The sequence below is a fragment of the Chiloscyllium plagiosum genome, unplaced genomic scaffold, assembly GCF_037043375.1.
Source record: "Chiloscyllium plagiosum isolate Xiang-an unplaced genomic scaffold, Cpla_swu_hap1 HiC_scaffold_5, whole genome shotgun sequence".
Taxonomy (NCBI): domain Eukaryota; kingdom Metazoa; phylum Chordata; class Chondrichthyes; order Orectolobiformes; family Hemiscylliidae; genus Chiloscyllium; species Chiloscyllium plagiosum.
In genome coordinates, this window is record NW_028270143.1 from 93,487,072 (window position 1) to 93,514,625 (window position 27,554).

Below are 27,554 nucleotides of genomic sequence, written 5' to 3' on the forward strand. Positions count from 1 at the left end.
TCAGATCAAAACATCATACAAAGTGCTTGACCCAAGCAATTCAAACTGAGTGTAGAGTAACCTGTTCAGACCTGTCCTGATACATATCCAGGGGAGATGGCCCAGATCTCTTGGCTGAGAGGTAGTGACACTACCCGTGTGCCACATGAGTCTCAACTGTAGAGTACATTATGGTAACGTGCCATCACTGGTAAGTTAAAATGGGATGGGGGCGAAGGATCATGTGAAACAAACATACACAAGTTGGGCAAATGTCATGGTTTTTAATGCTAGAGCTGTTTTCATGATCTTGAAGATCACTTTCCCATTCTCCCAATCTGATCTGAAGTATCTGCAGGTGCTAAACTGGATCACGGCCAATTTTGGGGCCAACAGGCAGGATCTAGCAGAGGTTGATTGAGTGAGCCTGTTTGAAGGAAAAGGAACAACTGGCAATTGGGAAGCTTTTGAAATTGTGATATCAAGAATCCAGTTAGATTGAAGGGAAAAGCTGGCAGGTTTAGGGATCCCTGGCTGACAAGGAATATTGAGGCGGTGGTCAGGAAGCATACATTGGGTATAAGGTATCAGGCTCGAGTGAATCCCTAGATGACTACTAAAAGTGTAGGCGCACACTTAAGAGGGAAATCAGAAGATCTAAAAAGAGGATATGAGATAGATCTGGCAGATAAGGTTAAAGATAATCCCAAGAGGTTCTATAGCTATATTAAGTATAAAAGGGTGAGGAGAAAGTGAGGTCTGCAGATGCTGGAGATCAGAGCTGAAAATGTGTTGCTGGAAAAGCGCAGCAGGTCAGGCAGCATCCAGGGAACAGGAGAATCGACGTTTCGGGCATAAGCCCTTCTTCAGGAATGAAGAAGGGCTTATGCCCGAAACGTCGATTCTCCTATTCCCTGGATGCTGCCTGACCTGCTGCGCTTTTCCAGCAACACATTTTCAGCTAAGTATAAAAGGGTGGTTAGGGAAAGAATAGGTCCCCTTAAAGATCAGCATGGCTGTCTATGTGTGGAGCATACAAGATGCGGGAGATTTTTAATGAATATTTCTCCTTAGTGTTTACTGAGAAGGGAATCATGGATACTAAGGAAATAAGGAAAACAAGTGGGGATGTTTCAAACCACATGCATATTACCAAAGAGGAGGTGTTTGCAGTCTTAAAGCTCATTAATGTGGATAAATCCCCTGGGCCTGGTCAAGTCCATCCTCGGACATTGTGGGAGACGAGGGAAGAAATTGCAGATGCCTTTGCAGAGAACTTTTGCTTCACGTTTAGCCACTGGAGAAGTTCCGGATGCCTCGAGTTGTTCCATTGTTTAAGAAAAGCAGCAAAGACTAAGCAGGGAACTATTGGCTATTCAGCCTGACATCAGTGGTAGGCAAGTTGTTGGAGAGGATTCAGAGGGACAGCATCAATCCAACATTTGGATAGTCAAGATCTGATTAGGGACAGTCAGCATAGATTTATGTGCAGGAAGTCATGTCTGACAAATCTTTTAGAGTTTTTCAAAAATTTAACAAAGAGGATAGATAAGATTAGCAGTGGATGTTGTCTATGTGGACTTTAGTAAGGCCTTTGACAAGGTGCCGCACGATAGGCTAGTCACGAAGGTTAGGTCGCATCGGATCCAGGGAGAGCTAGCTGACTGGATTCAAAATTGGTTCGATGGTTGGAAGCAGAGGGTAATGGCTGAAAGTTGTTTCTTGGACTGGAGGCCTGTAACCCATGGTGGGCCGCAGGGGTCGGTGCTGCGACCTTTGTTATTTGTTATTTACATAAATCATCTGGATGTGAATGTGCAAGACATTATTAGTAGATTGCAAATGATGCAAAATTAGAAAGTTTCATTCATAGAGAGGAAGGTTATCAAAAATTTACAGAGAGATCTTGATCAGATGGGGAAGTGGGCTGAGGATTGGCAAATGCAATTTAATACAGATAAGTGTGAGGTGTTGCACTTTGGAAAGTCAAACCAAGGTAGGACTGATACGGTAAATGGTAAGGTCCTGAGGAGTGTTTTGGAACAGAGGGACCTAGGAGTACAAGTACATATTTTTGAAAGTGGCGTCTCAGGTAGACAGGGTGGTGAAGATGGCATTTAACATGCTGGCCTTCATCAGTCAAGGTATTGCATGTAGGAGTTGGAATGTTATGCTACAGTTGTATAGGTCATTGGTGAGGCTGCACTTGGGAGTATTGTGTATAGTTTTAGAACATAGAACACTACAGCACAATACTGGCCCTTCGACCCTCGATGTTGCGCCGACCTGTGAACCAATGTGAAGCCCATCTAACCTACCCTATTCCATTTTCATCCATATTTCTATCCAATGACCATTTAAATGCCCTTCAAGTTGCTACTACTGTTGCAGGTAGTGCGATTCCATGCCCCTACTACTCTCTGAGTAAAGAAACTACCTCTGATATCTGTCCTGTGTCCATCACTCAATTTAAAGTTATATCCCCTTGTGCTAGCCATCACTATCTGAGGAAAAGATCTTTCACTGTCCACCCTATCTAACCCTCTGATTATCTTATATCTCTCAATGAAGTCACCTCTCAACCTTCTTCTCTCGAACAAAAACAGCCACAAGTCCCTCAGCCTTTCCTTGCAAGACCTTCCCTCCACATCAGGCAACATCCTAGTAAATCCCCTCTGAATCCTTTCCAAAGCTTCCACATTCTTCCTATAATGCAGTGACCAGAACTGTATGTAATACACCAAGTCGGCCGCACCAAAGGTTTGTGCAGCTGCAACATGACTTTGTGGCTCCGATACTCAATCCCTCTACCAGTAAATGCTAGCACACCAAATGCCTTCTAAACAGCTCTATCAACCTGGGTAGCAACTTTCAGGGATCTATGCACGTGGACACTGAGATCTGTTCATCTACACTACCAAGAATCTTACCAGTAGCCCAGTACTCGTTATTCCTGTTGCTCCTTCCAAAGTGAATCACCTCACACTTTTCTGCATTTACCACCATTTGCCACCTCTCAGCCCAGCTCTGCAGCTTATCTATGTCCCTCTGTAACCCAAAACATCTTTCAGCACTATCCACAACTCTACCGACCTTAGGGTCATCTGCAAATTTACTAACTCATCCTTCTACGCCCTCATCCAGGTTATTTATAAAAATGACAAAACAGCAGTGGCCCCAAAACAGATCCTTGTGGTACACCACTACCAACTGAACTCCAGGATGAACATTTTCCATCAACCACCATCCTCTATATTCTTTCAGCAAACCAACATCTGATCCAAACCACTAAACCACCCTCAACCCCATGCCTCTGTATTTTGTGCAATAGCCTGCTGTGGGGACCCTTATCAAATGCCTTACTGAAATCCATATACACCACATCAACTGCTTTACAGTCATCCACCTGATTGGTCACCTTCTCAAAGAGCTCAATAAGGTTTGTGAAGCACAGCATACCCTTCACAAAACCATGTTGACTATCCCTAATCAACTTATTCCTTTCTAGATGATTATAAATCCTCTCTTCTAATCTTTTCTAACACTTTTACCCACAACCAAAGTAAGGCTGACTGATCCATAATTACCAGTGTTGTCTCTACTCTCCTTCTTAAATAAGGAAACATTTTCTACCCTCCAGTTTTCTGGCACTATACCTGTAGACAATCTCCTCCCTGGCTTCCCAGAAAATCCTAGGATAAATCCCATCTGGTCCAGGGGATTTATCTATTTCAAACTTTCCAGAATTACTAACATCTCTTCCTTAGCACCTCAATCCCATTCTAGTGGCCTTTACCTCAATATTCTCCTTGACAACATTGTCTTTTTCCAGTGTGAATATTGATGAAAAATATTCATTTAGCACTTCCCCTATCTCCTCTGACTCCATGCACAACTTCCCACTACCATCCTTGACTGGCCCTAATCTTACTCTAGTCATTCTTTATATAGCTATATAAAGCCTTAGGGTTTTAATTTATCCTATCTGCCAATGACTTTTCATGTCCCCTTCTGGATCTTTTTAGCTCTCTCTTTAGGTCTTTCTTGGTTAACGTGTAACTCTCAAGTGCCCTAACTTCATGCCTCGTCCTAACATAAACTTTCTTCTTCCCCTTGACAAGAGCTTCATATTCTTTAGTAAACCACAGCTCCCTCAGTCGACCACTTCTTCCCTGGCTGATAGTTACATACCTATCAAGGACACACAGTAGCCGTTCCTTGAATAAGCTTCACATTTCAATTGTGCCCATTCCGTGCAGTTTCCTTCCCCATCCTATGCATTCTAAATCTTGCCTAATCGCATCATAATTGCCTTTCCCCCACTATAGCTCTTGCCCTGTGGTATATACCTGTCCCTTTCCATCATTAAAGTAAACATAACCAAATTGTGGTTACTATCACCAAAGTGTTTACCTACCTCCAAATCTAACACCTGGCCGGGTTCATTACCCAGTACCAAATGCAATGTGGCCTCGACCCTTGTTGGCTTGTCTAAATACTGTGTCAGGAAACCATCCTGCACACATTGGACAAAAACTGACTCATCTATAATACTCGAACTATAGTATTCCCAGTCAATATTTGGAAAGTTAAAGTCCACCTAACAACTACCCTGTTACTCTCATTCCTAGCCAGAATCATCTTTGCTATTCTTTCCTCTACATCTCTGGAATTAATTGGAGGCCTATCGAAGATTCCCAACAGGGTGACCTTTCCTGTTTCTAATCTCAGCCCATACTACCTCAGTAGTGAATCCTCAAACATTCTTTCTGCCACCATAATACTGTCCTTGACTAACACTGCGACACCTCGCCCTCTTTTACCATCTTCTCTGTTCTTACTGAAACATTTAAATCCCGGAACCTGCAACAACCATTCCTGTCCCTGCTCTCCAGATGTCTCCGAAATGGCCACCCTCTTATAGGAAAGACATTGATAACCTGGAAAGAGTGCAAAGAAGGTTTACCAGGACATTGCCACAAAGGCCTGAACTATAAGGAGAGGTTGGCCAGGATAGGACTTTATTCCTTGGAATGTAGAATGAGGGATGACCTTTTTGATGTATATAAAATCATGAGGGCCATAGATAAGATGAATGCATATAGGCTTTTTCCCCAGGGATGGGGAATTGAAAACTGTAGAATATTGGCCTAAAGTGAGAGGGGAAATAGTTAAGAAGGACCTGAGAGGGAATGGTGCATCTACGGAATGGGCTTGCCAGAGAAAGTGGTTGACGCAGGTACAATAGCAACATTTTTTAAAAATTATTTGAATAGGTGCATGGACAGGATGGGTTTAGAGGGATACGGACCAAGTGTGGGCAATTGGAACTAGCTGTGTGGGCATATTGGTTGGCATGGACCAGTTTGGGCCGAAGGGCTTGTTTTCACGCTGTCTTACTCTATGAGTGTATTAGCCTGCCTTTAAGAGTTACTACTTACTTAAATTGAAAAAGTTAAGTTGAGTTATTACCATCATGGCGCAAGATACCTTACCATGATACCAAGATAAACTTTGAGTGATTCCATAAGAACAAACCAATAATGGTCCTGATCCACACTAGAAAGATCCCTATGGAAATTGCCACTGTCTGCTGACTTAACAGATCTTAGCTAATTCTGCAATTACTTTCAAAAGCCTTGGATAAAATGAAAAGTGGACTCTAGTTATCTCTAGGTTCTGGTATCAGCTAAGGGCAGGCTGAATTAACTAAACACATGTAATTCTTGACTCACACATACTAAGAATGAGTACTTTTTAATGAAGTACTTCCAACTTGGTAAAATCTACAAAACCATTGCAAAACCTAGAAAAAAAAAATTCCTGGTAGGTATTTCAAGGTAAAATAAATATAAAACATATTCGAAGCATGCCTACTAGCTGTCAAAGCAAGGGCTGCTAGGTTCACATGACAAATGTTCTGTTACTTTAGAAGCAGCAGAAATGCTTCATTTATGTTATTTTTGTAAAAGAGAGTCTGGCATTATTGAACATGTATAGTAATATAGTACCTGTAACAGTATGCATCTCACTGGACCATTTTAATGAAACAGAAGTTGAGACAGAGGCAGATAGGTAGATATGGGGACAGGTGACCAAATTTTTTGTCAAAAATAAATAGTCGCAAGGAGTATCTTAGAAGAGGTCGAAAGCTAGCAGCTTCATAAAGGAATGCTGGAGTGTTACTTGTGATTAACTGTGTCACCAACATGCCATTGCATGACTAGTGATGAGGCAATTAAAATTGGGGGTACACAACAGGCCAGGTTAGGAAGAGCACAGGCTTCAGAATATAGTAAGACTGTAGGAGATCACAAATATAGTGAGGGACTGGATGTGACACACTTTGAATGAACTACTTCATGCTTAAAGTGAATCTGTCCTGGAGAAACAATGAGGTGTTGGGGATTCATTCGATTTGGATATGCACCTCATTGAGTATTATAGAAGAGTTATTTTTCAGACCACAAGTTAAAGGAACCCCATAATCATTGACAGATGTTCCTGTAACATGCAAGGTTATGAAGACATGTTAAACATTTCTAGTCATGTACATGCCAGTACAATTGCTTACAAAGAATAACTTTTAACAAACAATTTTAACAAGAAATAGAAACAGCAATAAGTTGTGTAGATCTTTGTGCCAGATCAGGTATTTAAGTACAATCACTGATCATGGAACTTGTAACTCTATTTACCCATCACACCTCCCATTCCACCAATCGCGCCCCCCCACCCCACAATCCCCACCACCCCTACTACCTGATTTGTGTAACTCCCCCAGACACCAGAAATCTGATAGTTAAAGTGTATTTGTTGGAGCATCCACAACCCTCTTGAGAGATTCACAAATCTTTTATTTATTGGGTCCTAACTGGAGATTCTATTTCTGATTGTTTCCCCGATTGGGAAAACAATCTTTCAAGATTTAAGTTTAAGTTTATTTATTTCATTAATATTTGTTACTATTATTTTACTAAAGTCCCAAGAATAAAAAGGTCCCATTTACTCTTTATCAGGAAAATGCTCTCCTCCCATAATCAATCTAGTAGAGCACAAATGTGCCATTTCCAATAGAAACTGGAGTACAACATTTCTGGTGCCATCTCACCATTCTTATATAATTGGAGCAAGAGTTCCTTATATTTGTATTGCAATATCTTTTCAGTAATGACCAACATGCCATTTGCTGTTATAATTGTTTGCTGTACTTGCATGCAAATATTGTTCGTTATGAGTACACCCAAGTCTCTTTCGGCATGAAAATTACACACCTTCTAAAAAAGGTTTTTAAACTGGTTAATCATATTATGCTTTTAGATTCCACCTTGTTGCCCACTCACTTAAAATCAATCCATGAACTCTGCAACCTATGTTGTCCTCTTAGCTTGCATTCCCATCCAAGCTTTTTATCATTCAGACTTAAGACAAAATTCTAGTCATCAATACTGATCCTGACAGCACTCCATTAATCACTGCCTGCCAACTTGATAATGCCCCATTTATCCCTATTCTTTGTTTACTGTCCGTTAACCAATTTTCAATCCAACTTTAGCTGTCACAGCATTGAAAACGGCCAATTTATAACACCCATGGTCGTCACTACATCGCTTGCAAGACTAAACATAGCAGGAAAGAGGGTGGAAGGTATGCAGTGGCAGGCTCTAACAAACTTTATCAAGGACTGTAACCCTATTTATAAATAAAAACTCATTAAATAAAAATGCTGCTCACAAAATATCGCTGGAAAACCATTTTTTCCATCCACTTTCTAACCCACCTAAGTCTACTTAAGCCTATAAGTCTACACTTTACAGCTTATTTAAAACAAATCACATAAGCTTCCTACAAAAATCTGAATATGCTCACATTGCAATTTGCCAATTCTTCAAGGGTTAATTGAGATTACTCATTCTGCCTAATGACAGTATATCAAAACTGTGTTTTAGTGAATAATCAGATTTTCATCAACCTAAGTTTTTTTTTTAAATAAAGTAAGTCTGCTTTTACTGGAGAAGTATACCCTCAAATAAAATGTACAACTTGATTCATGGTAAATTTGATTGAATTCTCATTACTAAGAAACTAGAGAAGCACTGGACAATTTGGTGAAAATACAAGGAAAACAGTGGCAGGGAAAAAGTAGTAATAACATCTTACCTACGAACTTAAGAGGATTGGCTTTGTTCAAACTAATTAGCAAAGTTTTAGTTTAGAAGTGGGACTAGTGACCCTAACGAAGAACCAGTTTGTTTTGGGATTCTTTCTACAATGATATTGGATAAACCTTCAGACCTTTCTCTGGATGGGAGTGTTGGTAAACTTTGTTACATTACAGCCGATTTGTGGGGCATCAGTTTAGCTCAGTTGGCTGGGTTGTTGGTTTACAGAGCAGTGTGATGCTACCAGTGTGGGTTCAATTCTCATCACAGGGTTGAGGTTACCATTAAGGACTCTCCTTCTCAGCCTCTTCCCTCACCTGAGGCCCTCAGGATAAATCACCACCAGTTGCTCCTATCTGACAAGAAAGCAATCCCTATAGTCTGGTAAGACTATGGTGACGCAACATCTTATTTGTGAAATGTAACTCAGCATGAACATGGTATGTGGTCTACTGGAAAACTGCTACCAGCACAGGTAATCAGTGCATATGGCAGCTGTATCTTTATTGATGAGAAATTAACAATATTGTCCTGCTGGGTTTTGGGTAAGCTAAACTTACACAGGATCAGTTCCTTCAACTAATTGTCAAAAAAAAAGTGTTAAATAGGCCAATGCCTAGTTTCAGGTCAGGGAGGAGAAGGACTCCAAATAAGCAAATGATCTACTTTTTCCATTATCCCAATATTACAGAAGGACAAACATAGGGGAGGGGCTGAAAAGAAAAAATAAATTCATTTCCTGTCATTATACCCATTGAAAGAGTACATGCAACCAAGTACAACTCAAGAAAGCCCAACAATCACTTGTGCCATACTCAGTGGCCTCTGCATTTAAAAAGGGAAATACTGCAACATCAAAGAAAATATTTGCATTTGTCCACCCAAAAATGCATTGAGTGACGATGGCAATTTCAATAAAACCAGGATATCTGATCAGAATTAGAGAAAAAATATATTTTCAGATTTTTACAATAAATTGGAACAGGAAACATATAAAGAGCAGGATTGGACACAAATATACATACATCAGTTTTCTCCATTTCTGTTAGCTCAAAAAAAATCCAATCTTTTCCTTTTGTTCCCCCTCTCCCCGAGCTATGTGAACAGTTTCTAGAAACAAATGTAGAGAATTCATCCTTATACAAAGTGTGCAAATGAGAAATTTTGGAAACCTTCACAGAGGCAAGGACTCTATGTGTAGAATATATTAAAATCAGGTCCCTTGTTCAACCTAGAGTCTTCTTTAAAATTACTGTCCTCAGCAAGTCTATGATTGTCTTTCACATAAAGTGCATTTGTCCAGCAGAAAAGAACCACGAGTAGTTCGAGATTAAACTCGGGGTCATACAAACTCCAACTTCCCGTGTCCGCTGTACATCCCCCAGTGAACGAGAGAGAGAAGCTTGTCATTACTGAGCTCAGAGTGCCTCATTTTATCGCAGGTCATGCAGCAGTTCTCATGGCCAGTCACAGGTACCATACACTCCAAATCTAACTTAGCCACCTGCCCCTTTTTGGAGTGGTGCCCATGGAAACTGTAATGCAAACGAGACAGCATCTGCCGTCGTTGGTCCTGAAGTCTTTTGTTTTCACTGCGAAGCATCCGCAAAGCCAGCATGATGAGCAAAACCAAAATGAGGCCACCAGCGATGGGCACAGCAATAACTGCAGCTCTGAACCACAGCTCCTTGGAGGAAGTGAATTCTTGAACTCTGGTGATCAGGTTCTTACTGGGGTCCTGATGGTACCTAGTCCCCTGATCTGAGAAAGGGAGCAGAAGAAACAAAAAAGTAGAAAGAAAGAAAAGAGTGAGCAGAATGCAACAAGCAACTGACCATCACATTAACCTTGATACAATCTCCATTTGGATGATTAACATATGTAACTTTATTCTAACAAGTCCAAAAAGTTATAAGATTGTCCAAGTGGAGTACCAACTAAGATAGTGTATCAAAACATTTCAAAAATTAAATCCTTTCTACCCAAATGTAAATTTAAAGATCTGCAGTCCATTAGGCAGTTAGATGCACACACTAGTGTTCCTACCACTTCCAAAGTTTTAAATCACAAACAGACAGTATTGAGACTCACTAAACTCCAAGCAACCATTTTGCTTTAATCTCATTTGCTGCCCCAGGAAAACTGGAGAATTTTTTTTAACAAATCTTTTTACTAGCCCTCCGAAATGTTCATTCCTGAAGAACGCCTTATGCCCGAAACGTCGATTCTCCTGTTCCCTGGATGCTGCCTGACCTGCTGCGCTTTTCCAGCAACACATTTTCAGCTCCGAAATGTTCACAGAGACATAATATCTTATTGCTAAAAATCCAGTTCGCATCTTGTCATTCCCTCTCTGTGGCTCTAATTACATCAACAAAATCAATACCAGCCACCCAAAGCCCTTGGCTGTCAGCGCCTTGTAGATCTGGCCGAAGTTCCGCAGAGAAAATTCTTACCAGAGGTTTCACTCCCTGGATGTGAAAGAACGTCTTGGAGCCCTCTATAATTGCACATGTCCTCGTGACAGCACTCCAGCATTGGCCAGGTCCCGGTGTGATTCTGGGATCTTTTTGCATGGCAGATGCTTGCTGAATTTGAAATAGTGTCTAAACACCCATGAGTTAAAGGGGAGTTCATATTCTGGGGGTCCAGCAACCTTGAGAAACATGCTGACAGTTCTGATTTGCACATGTAACCTGTCGCCACGCAGTTAGATGCGTCACAGTAGCACCTAATTTCACCTGAAGTTTACAAGAGAGAAAAAGCTACATTAATTTGTGACCAGACTTGGCTAGTCATACCTCAAATATGAATCATTAATTTTCTGTACTGCAAACAAACCAATTCTCAATTGCTTGATGTGTGTTCTTGATTTGTATGCAGAAGGAGGTTGATGACTAGTTTAGTCCTTCCAGCTCCCTAAGCAATGTCTCCAAGCATCCCAGCGTACTTAGTTATTAAAACTCATTTTTCCAACCACAGTCTACACAGAAAACGCAATAAACTTAAATGCTGACAAAATTTGGCTGATCAGGTCCTTGGAAAGAACGCCACCCCGGGCCCATTAGACGAAAGCAAAAGACAAACGGTAACACTAGAAAGTTCTGCTCTTTCAAACTAGTTATTTATAAACTGAAGATGAGGCAGGTACAGAGAAATACACAAAAGGCCTTTCTTTTCAGACCGTTCCGTGCAAATAAATGCCTTTCAGGCAGCAACCATAAACCTTATAATTAGTGGTTTGTTTGCCAAAAAGACAATTTCTTTCAAAACCAAATGGAACTTTTTTTAAAATTAACATCTTACAAGCAGCCGTCTTGTTCGGGCTGTGCAATGTACAAACTTGGCTGAGGATAATGAGGGTGGGCACCTTAATAATCTGCCGATTTAGAAATCAAGATATTTCTTAACAAAACATATTTTTTATTCAAAAAAAAAGTATTGGTAGGAGCCTCTCTCTGACCACAAACAAGCTTAAAAAAATGCACGTGCATCTCCCTTTTAAAAACCTTAATAGCTTCCGCTACTGAAAAATTACTGGAAAAAAACTCATAAGTCCTCTTTGTATGCAGCGGGACTCAAGGAGCTTTGCTATATTGGCCTGTCAGAGATCAGGTTTCAACCTCCTAAACTCAGCTCTCAATACTAACAACGCTGCCCTTAATGACTCAGGGCTAATGGAAGGTAGAGGATTGATTGTGTAAAACGACTAATGTCGATACATTTGTTGTGGTTCCCTGTTCAAACCTCCCCCTGGACAACAGTCTATAGAGCAGAGTTTATAAATCTTCAATGCGCCGAAAACTTGGGGTCTTTAAATCTTAAGCCAAAAAAAAAAGTTCAAGCAGCAATTCATCCTCCATCCTTAGTTTTACGAGTCCATACTCCGCCAAAATGGCTACAGGAGACACTGCAGACTTTTAAAGCTCAGCTTTTGATGTAAACTGGCAGGAGAAAAGTCTTGTGATCCCCTAATTATATCATTATCAGCCACATAGTTTCGGTATCGGTGACTTCCCATCAGTCTGGCTCGCTCCCAGCCTCCTGCCTTTGATGCAACCACAGGGAGAGCCAGCTGCTGACGACAGGGCTCTTATTTTGGGTTTAATTACACGTTTGTAGCAAAATAAAATTTTTAAAAAAGTAACAATTAGCTTGTTCATCCTAACCTCCAGCGCCGAACAGCGAGTGCAGGAGATCACTTACAAACAAACATCAAGAGAACAGATGATATAACCCTCCAAAAAGACTTTTTTTTTACGAAAACAAGTCAACTCTCCGGTAACTGGCATCGCTCTACAAGCAGAAAAGAGACCATTTACCATGAAAGCTTAATCTGAAATCCAAAAGGATTTCCAACTGATTTAAAAATTATATTTGGAACATAAGGTGATCCCTCATTACCTCCCCCTGAACAGAAATAATGAAGAGAGCCCTACCCCCAAATAAAAATGTTGGGAAAAAAGTTCATGCCCTTTGTTAAAAAAAATCCGTTTGGGGTTACATACATTGTCACCTTTTAAGCTAGAACGGGTCGCTTTCTCTTAAAAGATTTGAGAAATTCATTAAGGGGCAGCTAACAAAAACATTTTGACAACTGATTACCCCTTAGATCCATTTACATCAATGGACAGCAAAGAACTACCATTTGCAGCAGGGGGGGGATTGCTTGACTCCACCGGGATAACAATCCCATTTCACGGCAGCCAGCGATCCGTGGAGGGGCGAATAAGCCGGACATACTGCATTCACACAGCCCTGGATGAATGCGTTAGTTAGATTCGCGAGGAACAAGAGACTTCTAACTGAAGAAACAAACAAGGGCAGCAGATAGTATACAGGAGAGAGAAGGGAGTCTTGTCAGCCAGGCTGGGATCCCCTCTCCCCTCCCCCACCCCATTCCCCCCCTGCTCACAACCTCAGAAAACCCCCTCACCTTCCGTCAGGAGGATGGCCATCGCACACAACTCCAACTGCAGCCAAATCCTCCAGATGAGATTCGGATGGCGATCCATTTAATTTCTATCAGTTCCTTGCAAGACAAAATGAGCAAGTTATTGGACACGACCTTCCAGAGGGATGTCGGCGGCGGGGTAGCGGATACAGACACGGAGCCCGCTGTCGGAGATGCCCTGGCCCTCCCTGATTGTAGCTGTCCTTCAGGAGACAAGCGCCATGTGGTGCTGCAGCAGCAGCCTCACTCCGCCGCCTCTGGTCGCCCTCTCTCGCTGCCTTTCTCTCTGTCTCTGGCGGGTACAACAGTGCAGCTCCCAAGCCTGACCCGGCCCCTGCTTTAACTCTGTGCCCTGAGTGACAGCGGCCAGCCCGCCCCTCCCCGCTCTCCACACCCCTCCCCGGCGCCACGAACCAACCAGTCCCCGGGAGCGCAGCCTCTGCTACCCGCCCAGAAACTGGAGCCGGCCCCCGGACTGACGGCACAGCGCCACCGGGAGGGGGGCGGAGGGAGAAAAGGGGGAAGGTTCCCTCCCATTCCCCCTCCCCCCCAGTCCCTCTGCCCGCCCCTTCCCGGCTGCTCACTGGATGTCCGCACCTGTCACTCACATCCCCAGGTTCATTCATACTTGCAGCTCTCCCACCGCCCCTTGGGAATTTTCCAGTGGTGAAAAGCAGCTTTTTACTCCCTCCCTCCCCATGCCTACCACCCCCCAAGCCAGGAGGAAACCTCTCCGAATGGAGGAAAGATAATTTCATAGAATAAAACTTATCTCAGCTTACAACAGGAAGAGTGGGGCAATGCGAAGGTTACCGTTCTGTGTCGGCAGGGAGTTATAGTAATAGAAATTAAATGTTGAATGGATGAAATGTTGCTCATTTTACGTGGCCAGTTAACTTAAGCCTTCGCGTTAAGATGAGGTACAGCATGTTAGTGCAGTTAATCTGTATTACACCTCACACGGATAGTCACATAGCACGGAAAAAGACCCTTCTGTCCATCTCGTCTATGCTGACCATGTTTCCAAACCAAACTATCTCATTTGACCAACACCCCTTTAAACCTTTCTTATTCATGTACCTGTCCAAATGCCTTTTAAATGTAGTAATTATACCTGCATCGACCATTTCCTCTGGCAGTTCATTCTACATTCTGGGTGAAACATTTGCCCCCGAGGTGCCTTTAATATCTTCCTCCTCTCAACTTAAAATCATGTTCTTTTGTTGTGTGAACTCCTCCACCCGAGGGGGGAAAAAACACCTTTGCTATTCACCTTACCGATGCCCCTCATTTAGATTCGGAAAGAATGTTTACATTTTACAATATTGACAGGGTGGACCTTCCTGGCAATAAGTTGAAAATCACACAACATCAGGTTTAAATTTGTACACCCCAGTCCAACACCGGCACCTCCAAATCATTCCTGGTAACACAGTATATTGGCTTGTCTTCCGAAAACGCTGCGCTTTTGTCTTATTTGCCAAAGTGTTTTAAAACCAACGCAAAAGAGTGACATTCCGCATTTGCTTAGTGGGACTTAACTGGGGAATCGGCTACAGTGCCGGTTAAATGGGCACGGTCGGCTGAGAGCACAAATACGTCCTTTAACCAATATGTGAGAGATGAGAGTTCAAGCCTGAGAGGCAGTCTGTGTGTGTTAGGGAGGAGGGGCAGCAGACAGTTAAGTTAAATTAACAATCAAAAGGCACCCGGCGCCACAGAGACGACAAAGAGAGTAACTGACAGTCAATTATCAGCCCCAGAACAATGCGATGCAAACACCGCCGATTGTGCTCAGTATCAAACCGATGCAATATTGCCGCTGATATGTTAATTACTTTGCTGCTCCAGCATCTGAGAGCATCAAAAGACTGTGCGCCCTTAGACCCTATCGCACTGACATCACTTTGAACCACGGCTCAGTATCGAACCGAATGTGTGTGACATTTAGCCAGCTCGCAACAAGTATTTTTACATAAAAAAAGAGACGGCTGCAATTGCTACTTCAATCTGACAGAGGGAGGAAAGGAAAGAACTCAGGCGCCTGAAAACTTTACAGTGTGTTATCATCGCTAACTCGGTGGCGTGGCTTTGACAGTAATTTCCAATGCTCTGAGCTCCGACCACAGTTGTTCAGAACTTGTGGCTCAGAATTCCTCAGAGGATAGATGGGCGTCCTCTCCACCTTCCCCTCGGTGAACACACAGCGTGTCACACAAAATACATGGAACCATTTCCCAGCGACAGGACACGCGCCTTTAAATCCATAGTGAGCTCAGCCATTCACCCAGCCTGCCCTAGTCATCATAGGAAGAATATAGGCATGTTAATATGGGCAAGCCAGCTGTTTAAGAATTGCGTAAAGGTGTCACTGTTTGATACATTAGCGCTCATATAGCGCTTTCACGACCACCGGACTACCCCAAAGCACGTTGCAGGTAATGGAAGCAAAAACAGACATTTTCCCAGCAATTTATTTTCGTTTCAGATCTTCAGCGTCTGCAGTGTTTTGTTTTATTTAAGGGATTTAGAAGGTGGGGGCGATGACGCTAAGATTTCAACTCAGCACATAGTAGGGAGTTACTTGGAACGATGCTGAAATCCCTGCCTATTGCCAATACAGCAAGGTAACCTTTTAAATCACTTCAATGTCTGTAGTTCAGTTGTAGAGTATCTGACGCATGCCGAGCCCAATACAAAAACTACGGAATCCCAATTGAAGATAATTTAGAGTCTTCAGGTATTCATGGAAGAGGAATCGGAGCGTGTATATATTTAGTATGAATGCACAAGAACAGGTTATGAGTAACGGGGATGACGAATAACCTTTCCCATTGCCACATGCAAAAGATAAAAGTGAGACTCCGAGCCAAGAAAGGATTATCCTTCCTGTTCTAAGGAAGGGTCACCGGACCCGCAAGGTTAACTCTGGTTTGGCTGCACAGATGCCGCCAGACCTGCTGAGTTTTTCCAGCAACTTCCGTTTACGATTGCCCTTCCTGAATCCCTTGACTCTGGTTAACATTCAGGTCTGCAAAGCTGACCCTGTTAGGAAACTGAGATAGCAATGCGCTGTGGGCTGGATGGGCGAGCGAGGATTATGTGGCGGCTGATGCGGCGGGAGAGAGAGAGAGAGAGATAGCCGGACAATGATGTGAAGCATGGCTCCGTTGTGCCTCGGGGAATGTAGGAACTGGATAGGCAACAATTATTTTAATTGGAGGTAATAACGCTCAGGCGCCAGTTGAGTATCTGTTTTGCATCAACCCCCAGAGTCGCTCGAACTGGTAATGCTGCCGTGTCAGAGTGTCGCTTCAAAAAAAAATCATTAGACAATTCTCCAAATTAATTATTCATTCGTTAAACTGGAGACAGCGCTGGAGACTGTGAAAGCATCGGGGACCTGCGAAATCAGATTGACAGATCTCTTGGGGTTCCAATTATCGCCGTTCAAAGAAATATTAGCGCCGAGATCTTTTTTAAACATATTAATATGGGGATGATTTTTACTTTTTCCTTTCAGTTCAAAGTTGAAATTACCCCGCAGAGAGAAAGATGACAATAGTTATTGTGAATGTGACCACAAATGGAATTAGCCCTCACACGTGGACATTGGAAAGACAGGGTTGGGGTAAGAGATATGCTTTGGACAGGCAGATGCTTTTGTAGTTTGGCCGAAGTATTTGTATATTATGTTTCCAGAATATCACTGTTTATATTTTGGCATATTTTTATGACCTTCATCTTCACTTATATCTCCATTATTGATCGTGATCTAGTTTCCACATAACATTCAAATACCCTGTGTATGAAACTCCATGTTGATGCTGTTTAAAAGCAAGAAGCTATTGTGGGTCAATTCACAGATAGACCACTAGCATCTTCACAGAGAAAAACAACCAAGCACTAAGATTCTTTGGAGCAGAGCTGATATTAAAAATTAGGGTTAGGGCTCAGTAGTTCATCAATTTGTCAAAGATCCTTAGGCAGCATTTTCCAAACCCATGATGAGTTCCAGAGGAAGACAAGGGCAGCAGATATATGAGACCACGACCTGCAACTTCCCCTCCAAGCCTATTGCCATTCTGACTTGGAATTATATTGTCTGTTCTTCACTATTACTGAGTCAAACTCCTGGAATTACCTCTCTTAGGGCATCGTGGGTCAACATATAGCACATGGACTGCAGTGGTTCAAGAAGGCAGCTGACCACCACCTTCTCAAGGGCAGCTAGGGACAGGCAATAAATGCTGACCTAGCCAATGACACCCACATCCTGTGAATTAATATTTTAATAAACATTCATTCAGGAAATATTTTGAAGTGAGCTAGAGGTTCTTGTGGTGCAGTGGTAGTGTCACTATGTGGCTAAGTCCCACTCTCCCCCGCCGTGTGGGATGGCCTAGGACTGGAGGGTACCATCTCAGAAAAAGGGGTCACCCATTTAAGAGGAGGAATTTCTTCTCTCAGAGGGTCATGAATATGTGGAAATGTTTCTGTTGAGGCTGTGTCATTGAGTATATTCAAGGCTGAGGGAGTTTTTTTTTAATAAGTAAGGAAATCAATGGTTATAGGGAAAGGCAGGAAAATGAAGGTCATGATTATCAGATCAACCACGGTCTTATTGAATGGCGAGACTGACTCAGTGGACTGAATAGTCTACATGTGCTCCTACATCTTATGATGTCTCTCTTCCTCTTTAGGCAATCCCTTGGGAATTGCTTCCACTCCAGAGCGATGGGATCAGAGCTGGCTGCTAAGTCGAGTGTGTGATCCACACTCGCCCAGGTGTGGGGCAGCTGGTGGTTGAAGGCTCAGCTGCATAGATTCCTGATGAAGGGCTTTTGCCTGAAACGTCGATTTCGCTGCTCCTTGGATGCTGCCTGAATTGCTGTGCTCTTCCAGCACCACTAATCCAGAATCTGGTTCCCTGCATCTGCAGTCATTGTTTTTACCTAGATTCTGTACAGGTCCTTCGGAGAACTTGACCTGACCTTTCCACACGCTCCCACTGCAGTTTCTCGGATATGTTGGGCGCTTTTCGAATGAACCTTTTGCTCAGTCATGAGAGTCAGGGGGTATGTTTGATTTCTTTAGGAATGCTTTGAGGTCACCTGTAAAACACTTCTGCTTTCCTCCTAGGAGTCTCCTTTCATCGCTGAGTTCAGAGTTAGGTCAGTTACTACAGGAATCTGGTATCATGGATAGGAACTACATGTCCCCTCCAGCAGAGCTGTTTTTGACTGATAAGTCCCTGCCTTCTGGGCAAATTGGAATTGGATGCTGCTGTTGGACTGACTGCCTTGCAACTGGGCAGAAGTGGGCAGATGCTGGAAATCAGAATCTAGATTAGAGTGGTGCTGGAAAAGCACAGCAGGTCAGGCAGCATCCGAGGGAGCAGGAAAATCGACGTTTCGGGCAAAAACCCTTCATCAGCAATGGAACCGTTGTAGTCAAACATTGATGTGGGTTTGTTATCCAATGTGTACTACAGTATACTTCAGGTGATAGGGCATCAGGATTCCAATATCAGATGTGAGCCCAGTAAGTGGTTTCTTGACACTCTCGCTGTGTTCAATTTATATTTGAATTTTATGTGTTGACTTTAAAAGAGGTACTTTTCCTCCATAATCCCCAGGTAAGCTCTTCATGCCTTATGAATTATGCCACTCACTTGCAAAGAAACACAAATTGTGAATCATCATCCTTAACATTGTTTAAAAAAAAACAAAATTATTTACTGAGAGAAGTTGTATAATATGCTAAAACCATAAACGTAAGTTAAAATATTTCATTGTGGTTGCACAATGAATTGTATTATTAGCAACAAAGGCCTTAGAGAATTGTTGCTATGTTTAGAAGGAATTCAGAGGAACCATCCAACTTCCTTGACTACCAGCAAGTCCATTATTCTCACAATTAATCCTCATAGATGTAAAAATTGGACCTTGGGCTGTGTGAAGAAAGAATTTCAGGGATAGTGATCCAGAAAGAAAATATAAATTTGCATTCAGTATCTTTCCTGTCCTTTCAGGGAATCCCAAAATGCTTTAGAGCCAAAAAAGCACTTCGAAGGTGATTGCTATTTCAAATTTCAGAAAGGATAGCAATTTGTGTACTGCTAAATCCCATAGCAGCAAGGTTACCTGATCACCTCTTTATCATGTCCATTAAGGAACAACTATTTACATTCCCTGAACATAAGAGTTAACTTATAGAAGGGGATAGTCTTGGTAGGAATCAAAAATGCAACTGTAAACCTGCATTTACTTTCATGATGAACTGCAAGGTACCTACCTAACCATTAAGTTAATGTTGAGTATCTTTCTATTGGACCTTGCATTACCAGGACACTCCAGTACTGGAAAATTGTTAACATGTTCTCAGTTACTTTAAATTGTAAAATGGTCAGCCCAGGGAGAAATGCGCAGATTAGAATTGTCAAATCAAAAACTGGAGAGGAAACAAAAGTAGAATCACAGTTTAATCCACTTGTTTACTGTAAAATGAAAATCCTTTGAAAACCTTAATACCAAGTGCTTGTGAATCATGAGAAACAGAAGTATCCAGAAATAATGTGGACTTTCATTTTAAATATAGGCTTTTAGTGTCTGGTTTTCATTTGAGAATTTTCCACACAACCCACTCAGAAATTAAACAGTTTAGTCCGCAACTGGATGGGTGGCAGCCTGACTCCAGACTTGCCCCTGAAGTCACTCAAATTGCCTTCTGCTTTGCTATTCTTTTAATTGGAGTGAATTGGGAACAGAAAATTGAACCATTAGCATTGCATTTTTTAATCTGTAGTTTAACAAATTAGAGTGTGCCTCAAACTGAATTAATATTCCAGCATTGAGATTTGGGAGGTGAAATAGATTTGGTGTGCTAAGTAGGCTTTGACCATCAAATGCACTTTCGGAAATACCAATTCAAGTCAACATGGCTTACTTATGAAAACCTGCCCTGACTGAATCGGGTAAATCAAAACCAGAAAATGCTGGCAACAGTCAGCAGACCTGTCAGCATGGGTGCAGAAAACAGATAAGCTGATCTTTCAAAAGATGACCTTCATCAGATAATTTAGGATCTGACTAGGATTTCAGATGAAATTCATCATCTATCCCACACAAACACTGAGCTACTCCACCCTGCCAGCATTAACATGTGTATATTCCAGTCAAAAACAATTGCATGGTCTGAGCAATGGCGTTCAGCATATACGCTCTTATACACCACAATAGATTCCATTGAACCAAAAGTTTTAAACACAATTTGCAAATTTGTTGTGTGCTTATTATACTCAATCAGTGGCTAGAGTGAAAACTTTATCCCAGACTAAAATAAGTCCCTTCAGTTGTCTGGCAGCCTTTTTCCTGATAGCAATCTTTTTGAGGAAGGGGGATTTTGCTACCTCAGGGCAATGACACTTGTTTTATTTAACTTATTATGTTGCAGTTCAAGTTGGTGCCATTGTAGTCTCAGTCATGAGCGCATTCCGGCCAGTACAAAAACTCTATACATTAGTTCAAATTCCATCCTCCTTTTATACCATCTTTCAGGTGTATGATCTCAATCAATATTCTATTTACATTTCCGCGGTGGACTTTATATGCCATAAATCTATTACTTTTTTAGGGTACTTAAGATGAACGAGTGAGTGGCGTATATCTATATTTGGACTTTCAGAAGGCATTTGAATCTGACTAATTTTGGTGAAGGAGAAAACTGACCCACAATGGATTGCACCCTCCTCTAGTTTATCTCTCCACGCTTCAGGCTCTCTGCCTTTATTTCTGATGAAGGGCTTTTGCCCGAAACGTCGATTTTACTGCTCCTCGGATGCTGCCTGAACTGCTGTGCTTTTCCAGCACCACTAATCCAGAATCTGTTTCCTTTTCAGGCAGACCTTAGGATCAAAGGGAATTTGAAAAGGTTAAAAAGGGCAGTTTTCTTATATGGACTGGCCAGTGAGGGGGCAAAAAGGCAGCAATTGATTTTTTTCTCTAAGAAGGATGATATATTAGCACCAACAATAAATTTGTAGATTCAGAGACAAATGCTCATTGGGGTAATGAATTGTGCAAGGCTCTGCAGTCTAGGATCTTTGCTATGTTCAAGAGAGAGGAAGCCATTTCTGTTTTTCTTTTAAGTGGACGGTTTATGTATAATGCACATCTCTGATTCATTTCCTCTTCATTCCTTCTTTGATATTATTTCTTTCTAATCATCTTTTTCTCTTTCCTTAATGCTATCTCTTCTGATACTCAAACAAATAATAGAAGAATGAATATTTTCTCACACACTAATCAGATTTATCATTTCTCTGTTTTTTTCGGGTGTAGGTTTGCTCGCTGAGCTATAGGTTTGATATCCAGACGTTTCATTACCTGGCTAGGTAACATCATCGGTGGCGACCTCCAAGTGAAGCGAAGCTGTTGTCTCCTGCTTTTTATTTATATCTTTCTCCTGGATGGGGTTCCTGGGGTTTGTGGTGATGTCATTTCCTGTTCGTTTTCTGAGGGGTTGATAGATGGTATCTAGATCTATGTGCTTGTTTATAGTGTTGTGGTTGGAGTGCCAGGCCTCTAGGAATTCTCTGTCATGTCTTTGCTTAGCCTGTCCCAGGATAGATGTGTTGTCCCAGTCGAAATGGTGTTTTTTTTCATCCGTGTGTAGGGCTACGAAGGAGAGAGGGTCGTGTCTTTTTGTGGCTAGCTGGTGTTCGTGTATCCTGGTGGCTAACTTTCTTCCTGTTTGTCCTATGTAATCTACAAAATTCCATGCAAGGACTGCCACAAACACTACGTAGGACAAACAGGAAGAAAGTTAGCCACCAGGATACACGAACACCAGCTAGCCACAAAAAGACACGACCCCATCTCCCTCATAGCCCTACACATGGATGAAAAAAACCACCATTTCGACTGGGACAATGCATCTATCCTGGGACAGGCTAAGCAAAGACATGCCAGAGAATTCCTAGAGGCACTCCAACCACAACTCCGTAAACAAGCACATAGATCTAGATGCCATCTATCAACCCCTCAGAAAATGAATAGGAAATGACATCACCACAAACCCCAGGAACCCCATCCGGGACAAACATATAAATAGAAAGCAGGAGACAACAGCTTCGCTTCACTTGGAGGTTGCCACTGATGATGTTACCTAGCCAGGTAATGAAACGTCTGGTTATCAAACCTACAGCTCAGCGAGCAAACCTACACCCTAAACCTCAACCTGAGCTACAAACCTTCAGTTTGTATTGGGTTCTGTATTGAATAACTATTAGCGCATCTTCAGAAGTGATTGACTTGTGTTCCAAATTCTGAATACTCTACCTGACTTTGTTTCACAAGAGAGTCTCAAGTGAAAGTTACCTGGGGAATTTGGCTCAGCACTATAGCATTGATACATATTTCTTCATTGTTGGCTGAGCCCATTGTACAGATAGTTTAGATAAGTTGTGTCTTTGGTGCCTCTATTTAATTCAAGGGCATGTGCTTCCTGTTTGCTAATGTGGCACCCGCCCAATCAGATCAAGTTTTTAATATTTATTCAGCACTCCAAATCTATCATATGTTGATTCAACAATTTATATGTATACAAGGGGACTCCCTCCCTATGAGCATTGTAGACCAATCTACAGCGTGTAGGCTGTAGCAATTCAAAAAGGCAGCTCACCACCACCATCTTGTCAAGGGCAACTAGGGATGGGGAATAAATGCTGGCCAGCCAACAACGCCCATATCCCATGAATGACTGAAAAAAAAGGTGCTCCTTGGGGACATAATGAAATATAATATTAACACCAAGCCACATGAGGAGATATCAGATCAGGTAACCCAAAGTCTGGTCAACCAGCTGTGTTTTAAGGACAGCCCTCAAGGGGAAAGAGAAGATTCCAGAGTGATGGGCTAAAGACAACTGAATGCATCGCAACCAATGGGGGAAGCATTAAAATGAGGGGATGCTAAAGGCTAGAATTAGAGGAGTCCTGAAGTAAAAGAACAAGACAAACTACAATTCAAGAATGGAATTTATTTCAAGACATTAAATGTCAGCTCGAGAATGTGGTGCTGGAAAAGCACAGCAGGTCAAGCAGCATCCGAGGAGCAGGAGATTCGGCATTTCGGGCATAAGCCCTTTACCAGGAATTAAATGTCAGCAGCCAGATTACAATTTCCACATTTAATGATATCTTTCTGTAATAGGAAGTGTATACTTGGACTTGATAAGCCCCAGCAGCTATATGGTTTCCTGTACAATGTTGCCTTTACATTTTGATCTTGGGCAGAAATCCACTCTACACAGAGCTCCAGCCAGCATTGGAATATTCCCTATACTGTAAATATCAGTTGCAGATAATAATTAATAAACAAGCCGCAAAGTATCTATGAATAAACAATAAAGCTCATTGGTAAAGACTGACTGACGCCTCCCACTCCTGACTGGCCCCTTTTTTCAGTGTGAAGCGTCTTTGCCCCCTTGTGGCGTATCTATGCTTTGTTTGGGTCTCAGTGAATATTGATTAACAGTAGTATCTTTGCTGAACATTTGAGAGTAAGGACATTTTTCTGCACTAGATCGCTGAGGCTTATTTTTTAGCTGTATACTTATGAAAATCCTACTTTTCCAGTAACCTTTCCACATGATCATGATAATTGAGGTAAGTATTAAGGTTGCTCAGGGCTATAAGAAAGATGATCACAAACTCAGGTAGCTAATGGAAAAAAAGAGAAAGATACAATTATAATTGTCCCACCCAAACAATACGACAACAGGAGAATGGAGGGTGTCCTTTAGTTCCAGACAGGGAGCTGAGAAATGTAATTGCTACAAATGTAACATTACATCGTGCACTATGTAACACTTAACTAGAATGTGATTGAATAGATAGGAATTGAAATACTGGGAAAAAAGTAGTGACATTGATATGAATTCTCTGCTTCCCAGAGCGGTGGAAACAGCAATAATTAATAATTTCCAGAGGAAGTTGGATGGGCTCTTAAGGGAAATAAACTTGCAGGGTTACATGGAAGGAGAAGGTGAATGTACATGATAGGATTTGGGTGGCACGGTGCCCCAGTGGTTAGCACTGTCACCCCACCACGCCAGGTATCTGGCTGCGATTCCAGTCTCGGATGGCTGTCTATGTGGAGTTGGCACATTCTCCCAGTGTCTGCGTGGGCTTCCTCTGGATACTCTGATTTCCTCCCACAGTCCAAAAGTGTGCAGGTTAGGTGGATTGGACATGCTGAATTGTCTGTACTGTGCAGGGATGTGCAGGTAGGAGATTAGCCATTGTCTTTTGTCTGTAGTATTTTGCCAAATGACCTCTTTTCACACTAAGGATTGTATGCAGACAATATGTACTTAACAGGCCAAATGGATTAATACTATACTGCTGACTTGTTGCCACCCTAGTTAATCTATGATCTGTGATTTAAGGTGGCCGTATTTATGTTTCTTCATGAACCTCCAACAAGTGGTTGCTTTCTTCCACATTTGATGATTCAACATGATATTATGTTTAAATTTTTAACTATCCTCGGAAGTGCAGTCTCTACTATTTTGTTTCTTGAGGAGGGTAATTAAAATCATCAAATGTAGAAGAAAGCAACCAATTGTTGGAGGTTCATGAAGAAACATAAACACAGCCACCTTTAAGATAACCCAGTCACCTCCTGCCTCCATTCAACAAGGATAATAACTCAATGATCATTGGACAAATGATAACGTACATTGTAGTCTTCACTAGATGGGCAGCACTAACATATGGAAGAATTGACGATGCCTTTGGAACCTTATCGCTGCTACTGTCAATTGCGTGAAACATTAAAGAAAAAGGAGAAATGGTTTGAAAAAAATTGACACATTTAACATTATTTTGGTATCATTAGTCATTTTGCCTTTCATCTCCAAACAAACAAACAAATGTGACAAATATTGGTTGAGGTTCTGCAGCATAAAGATGTGTTCCGACATTGATGCCCTTCTCAATGCAAGTATCATGACACCCTTTTTAAAGTGCTTTAAGTTGTGCGAATACAGAAAATCACTCACAGGAGATCAGGATAAAGTTCAGGCTGGAACAGTGCAGCCCTGGAGGCTGAAGGAACTCAACAAGGATAAAGCAGGATTAGTGGTGCTGGAAGAGCACAGCAGGTCAGGCAGCATCCAAGGAGCTTCGAAATTGATGTTTCAGGCAAAAGCCCTTCATCAGGAATAAAGGCAGTGAGTCTGAAGCGTGGAGAGATAAGCTAGAGGAGGGTGGGGGTGGGGAGAAAGTAGCATAGAGTACAATGGGTGAGTGGGGGAGGGGATGAAGGTGATAGGTCAGGGAGGAGAGGGTGGAGTGGATAGGTGGAAAAGGAGATAGGCAGGTAGGACAAGTCCGGACAAGTCATGGGGACAGTGCTGAGCTGGAAGTTTGGAACTAGGGTGAGGTGGAGGAAGGGGAAATGAGGAAACTGTTGAAGTCCACATTGATGCCCTGGGGTTGAAGTGTTCCGAGGTGGAAGATGAGGCGTTCTTCCTCCAGGCATCTGGTGGTGAGGGAGCAGCGGTGAAGTGTCTGGTCTAAGTGATAATAGATCAGGATGTACAGATATATCATAGGGGTTCAAGTATCTGTGTGAGAAGTGGATGTGGGGGCTTTGCATGACAGTTTGAGATAAAGTTTTTGAATTTTTCTCAGGACTTAAAAGGGTTCTAGCCCCTTTAAGATAGAATGTATATTTTTAAAAGAATCTAGAAACACAGAAGTAACCAGTTGTGCTGAGGGACGAAATTTCAATCCTTGTGGTCTCTTCAGAACACATCTTAATTTCTACAAATGACCTGCCTTTTTGGAATTGCTGACTCTACTATTTTGTTTTTTTGTCCAGGTTTGATGTACGGACAGGGAATACTAGCAGGCCGTTTAGCGTGAAATTAGAAGATCATGGGTTCAACACTCTTGCACATTGGCACATCAGTATAGTACTGAGAATGTTTGAGGTGCAGACTTTAAATTGAACTCTCATCTGCCCTCTCAAGTTGGTGTAGAAGATCACATGGTACACCAAGAAGATGCATTTATCGTGTGTCTTTAATGTAATAAAACATTCAAAGGCACTTCACCGGAGTATTTTAAAGCATCAAGTCACATAAGGAGACACGAGGTCACATGAACAAAAGCTGTAGGTTTCGAGGAGTGTTTCAAAAGAGAAAAACAAGAAAGGGAGAGAGTTGTAAGGAAGGAATTCCAAAGCTCAGTGCCTAGAAAGCATGGCCACAGATGTTGGAGTAATTAAACTGCAGCTATGTGAAGGGCTAGAGCAGAGGAGTGAGTCCAGAGACAGTACGTTCCTGTCAGGGTGAAAGGAAAGGCTGGTAGGTATCGGGAATGCTGTATGACTAAAGAAATTGAGGGTTTGGTTAAGAAAAGAAGGAAGCATATGTCAGGTATAGGCAGTGAATCCTTAGAAGAGTATAAAGGCAATAGGAGTATACTTAAGAGGGACATCAGGAGGGCAAAAAGAAGACATAAAATTGCTTTGGCAAAGAGAGTTAAAAATAATCCAGAGGGATTTTACAAATACATTAAGAACAAAAGGGTAATTAGGGAGAGAATAGGGCCCCTCAAAGATCAGTACGGCGGCCTTTGAGAGGAGCTGCATAAAATGGGGGAGATACTAAATGAGTACTTTGCATCAGTATTTACTGTGGAGAAGGACATGGAAGATGTAGAATGTGGAGAAATGGATGTTGACATCTTGAAAAATTACCACATTACAGAGGAGGAGGTGCTGGAAGTCTAGCAATTCATAAAAGTGGATAAACCACCAGGACTTGATCAGGTGTACCCTAGAGCTCTGTGGGAAGCTAGAGAAGGGATTGTTGGGCCTCTTGCTGAGATATTTGTGTCATCAATAGTCACAGAAGATGTGCTAGAAGACTGGAGATTGGCTAATGTGGTGCCACTGTTTAAGAAAGGTGGTAAGGACAAGTCAGGGAACTATAGACCAGTGAGCCTGATGTCGGAGGTGGACAAGATGTTGGAGGGAGTCCCCAGCAACAGAATTTACATGTATTTGGAAAGACTAGGACTGATTAGGGATAGTCAACGTGGCTTTGTGCATGGGAAACCATGTGTCATGATTTTGATTGAATTTTTTGAAGAAGTAACAAAGAGGATTGATGAGGGCAGAGGGGTCGATGTGATCTATATGGATTTCAGTAAGGCGTTCGACAAGGTTCCTCATGGGAGCCTGGTTAGCAAGGTTCGATCTCATGGAATACAGATGGGAACTAGCCATTTGGATACAGAACTGGCTCGAAGGTAGAACACGGAGGGTGGTGGAGGGTAGTTTTCAGACTGGAGGCCTGTGACCAGTGGAATGCTACAAGTATTGGTGCTGGGTCCACTATTCTTCGTTAATTATACAAATGATTTGGATGTGAAAATAGGAGAT

The 27,554-nt window shown here is 42.1% G+C and overlaps 1 protein-coding gene and 1 long non-coding RNA gene across 3 annotated transcripts; one reads left to right on the plus strand and one right to left on the minus strand.

Moving 5' to 3' along the window:
• Positions 1-9,074: 9,074 nt before the first annotated feature.
• Positions 9,075-13,379, minus strand: bambia (BMP and activin membrane bound inhibitor a). The gene is made up of 3 exons (XM_043690563.2): positions 13,078-13,379; positions 10,598-10,882; positions 9,075-9,902 (listed from the first exon to the last, which is right to left on the minus strand). The coding sequence occupies exons 1-3, from the start codon at positions 13,154-13,156 to the stop codon at positions 9,484-9,486; spliced, it is 783 nt and encodes a 260-aa protein (XP_043546498.1). The 5' UTR covers positions 13,157-13,379; the 3' UTR covers positions 9,075-9,483.
• Positions 13,380-14,732: 1,353 nt separating this feature from the next.
• On the plus strand, positions 14,733-26,111 carry LOC148149984 (uncharacterized). Of its 2 annotated transcripts, none has more exons than XR_015757123.1 (4): positions 14,733-15,533; positions 15,627-15,722; positions 16,619-16,726; positions 25,986-26,111. It is a non-coding gene; the product is annotated as an uncharacterized LOC148149984 (long non-coding RNA). The 2 variants fall into 2 exon arrangements; XR_015757124.1 differs by lacking the exon at positions 25,986-26,111 and adding an exon at positions 17,799-18,050.
• The last annotated feature ends 1,443 nt before the right edge of the window (positions 26,112-27,554 follow it).

Bases quoted from the DNA above. Each gene is read 5' to 3' on its own strand.
- bambia (XM_043690563.2), bottom strand. From the start codon at position 13,156: ATGGATCGCCATCCGAATCTCATCTGGAGGATTTGGCTGCAGTTGGAG. The intron at 10,883-13,077 runs GTGAGGGGGTTT...TGTAAACTTCAG, and splicing joins GGCCATCCTCCTGACGGAAG to GTGAAATTAGGTGCTACTGT. The intron at 9,903-10,597 runs GTAAGAATTTTC...TCCCTTTCTCAG, and splicing joins TCCAGGGAGTGAAACCTCTG to ATCAGGGGACTAGGTACCAT.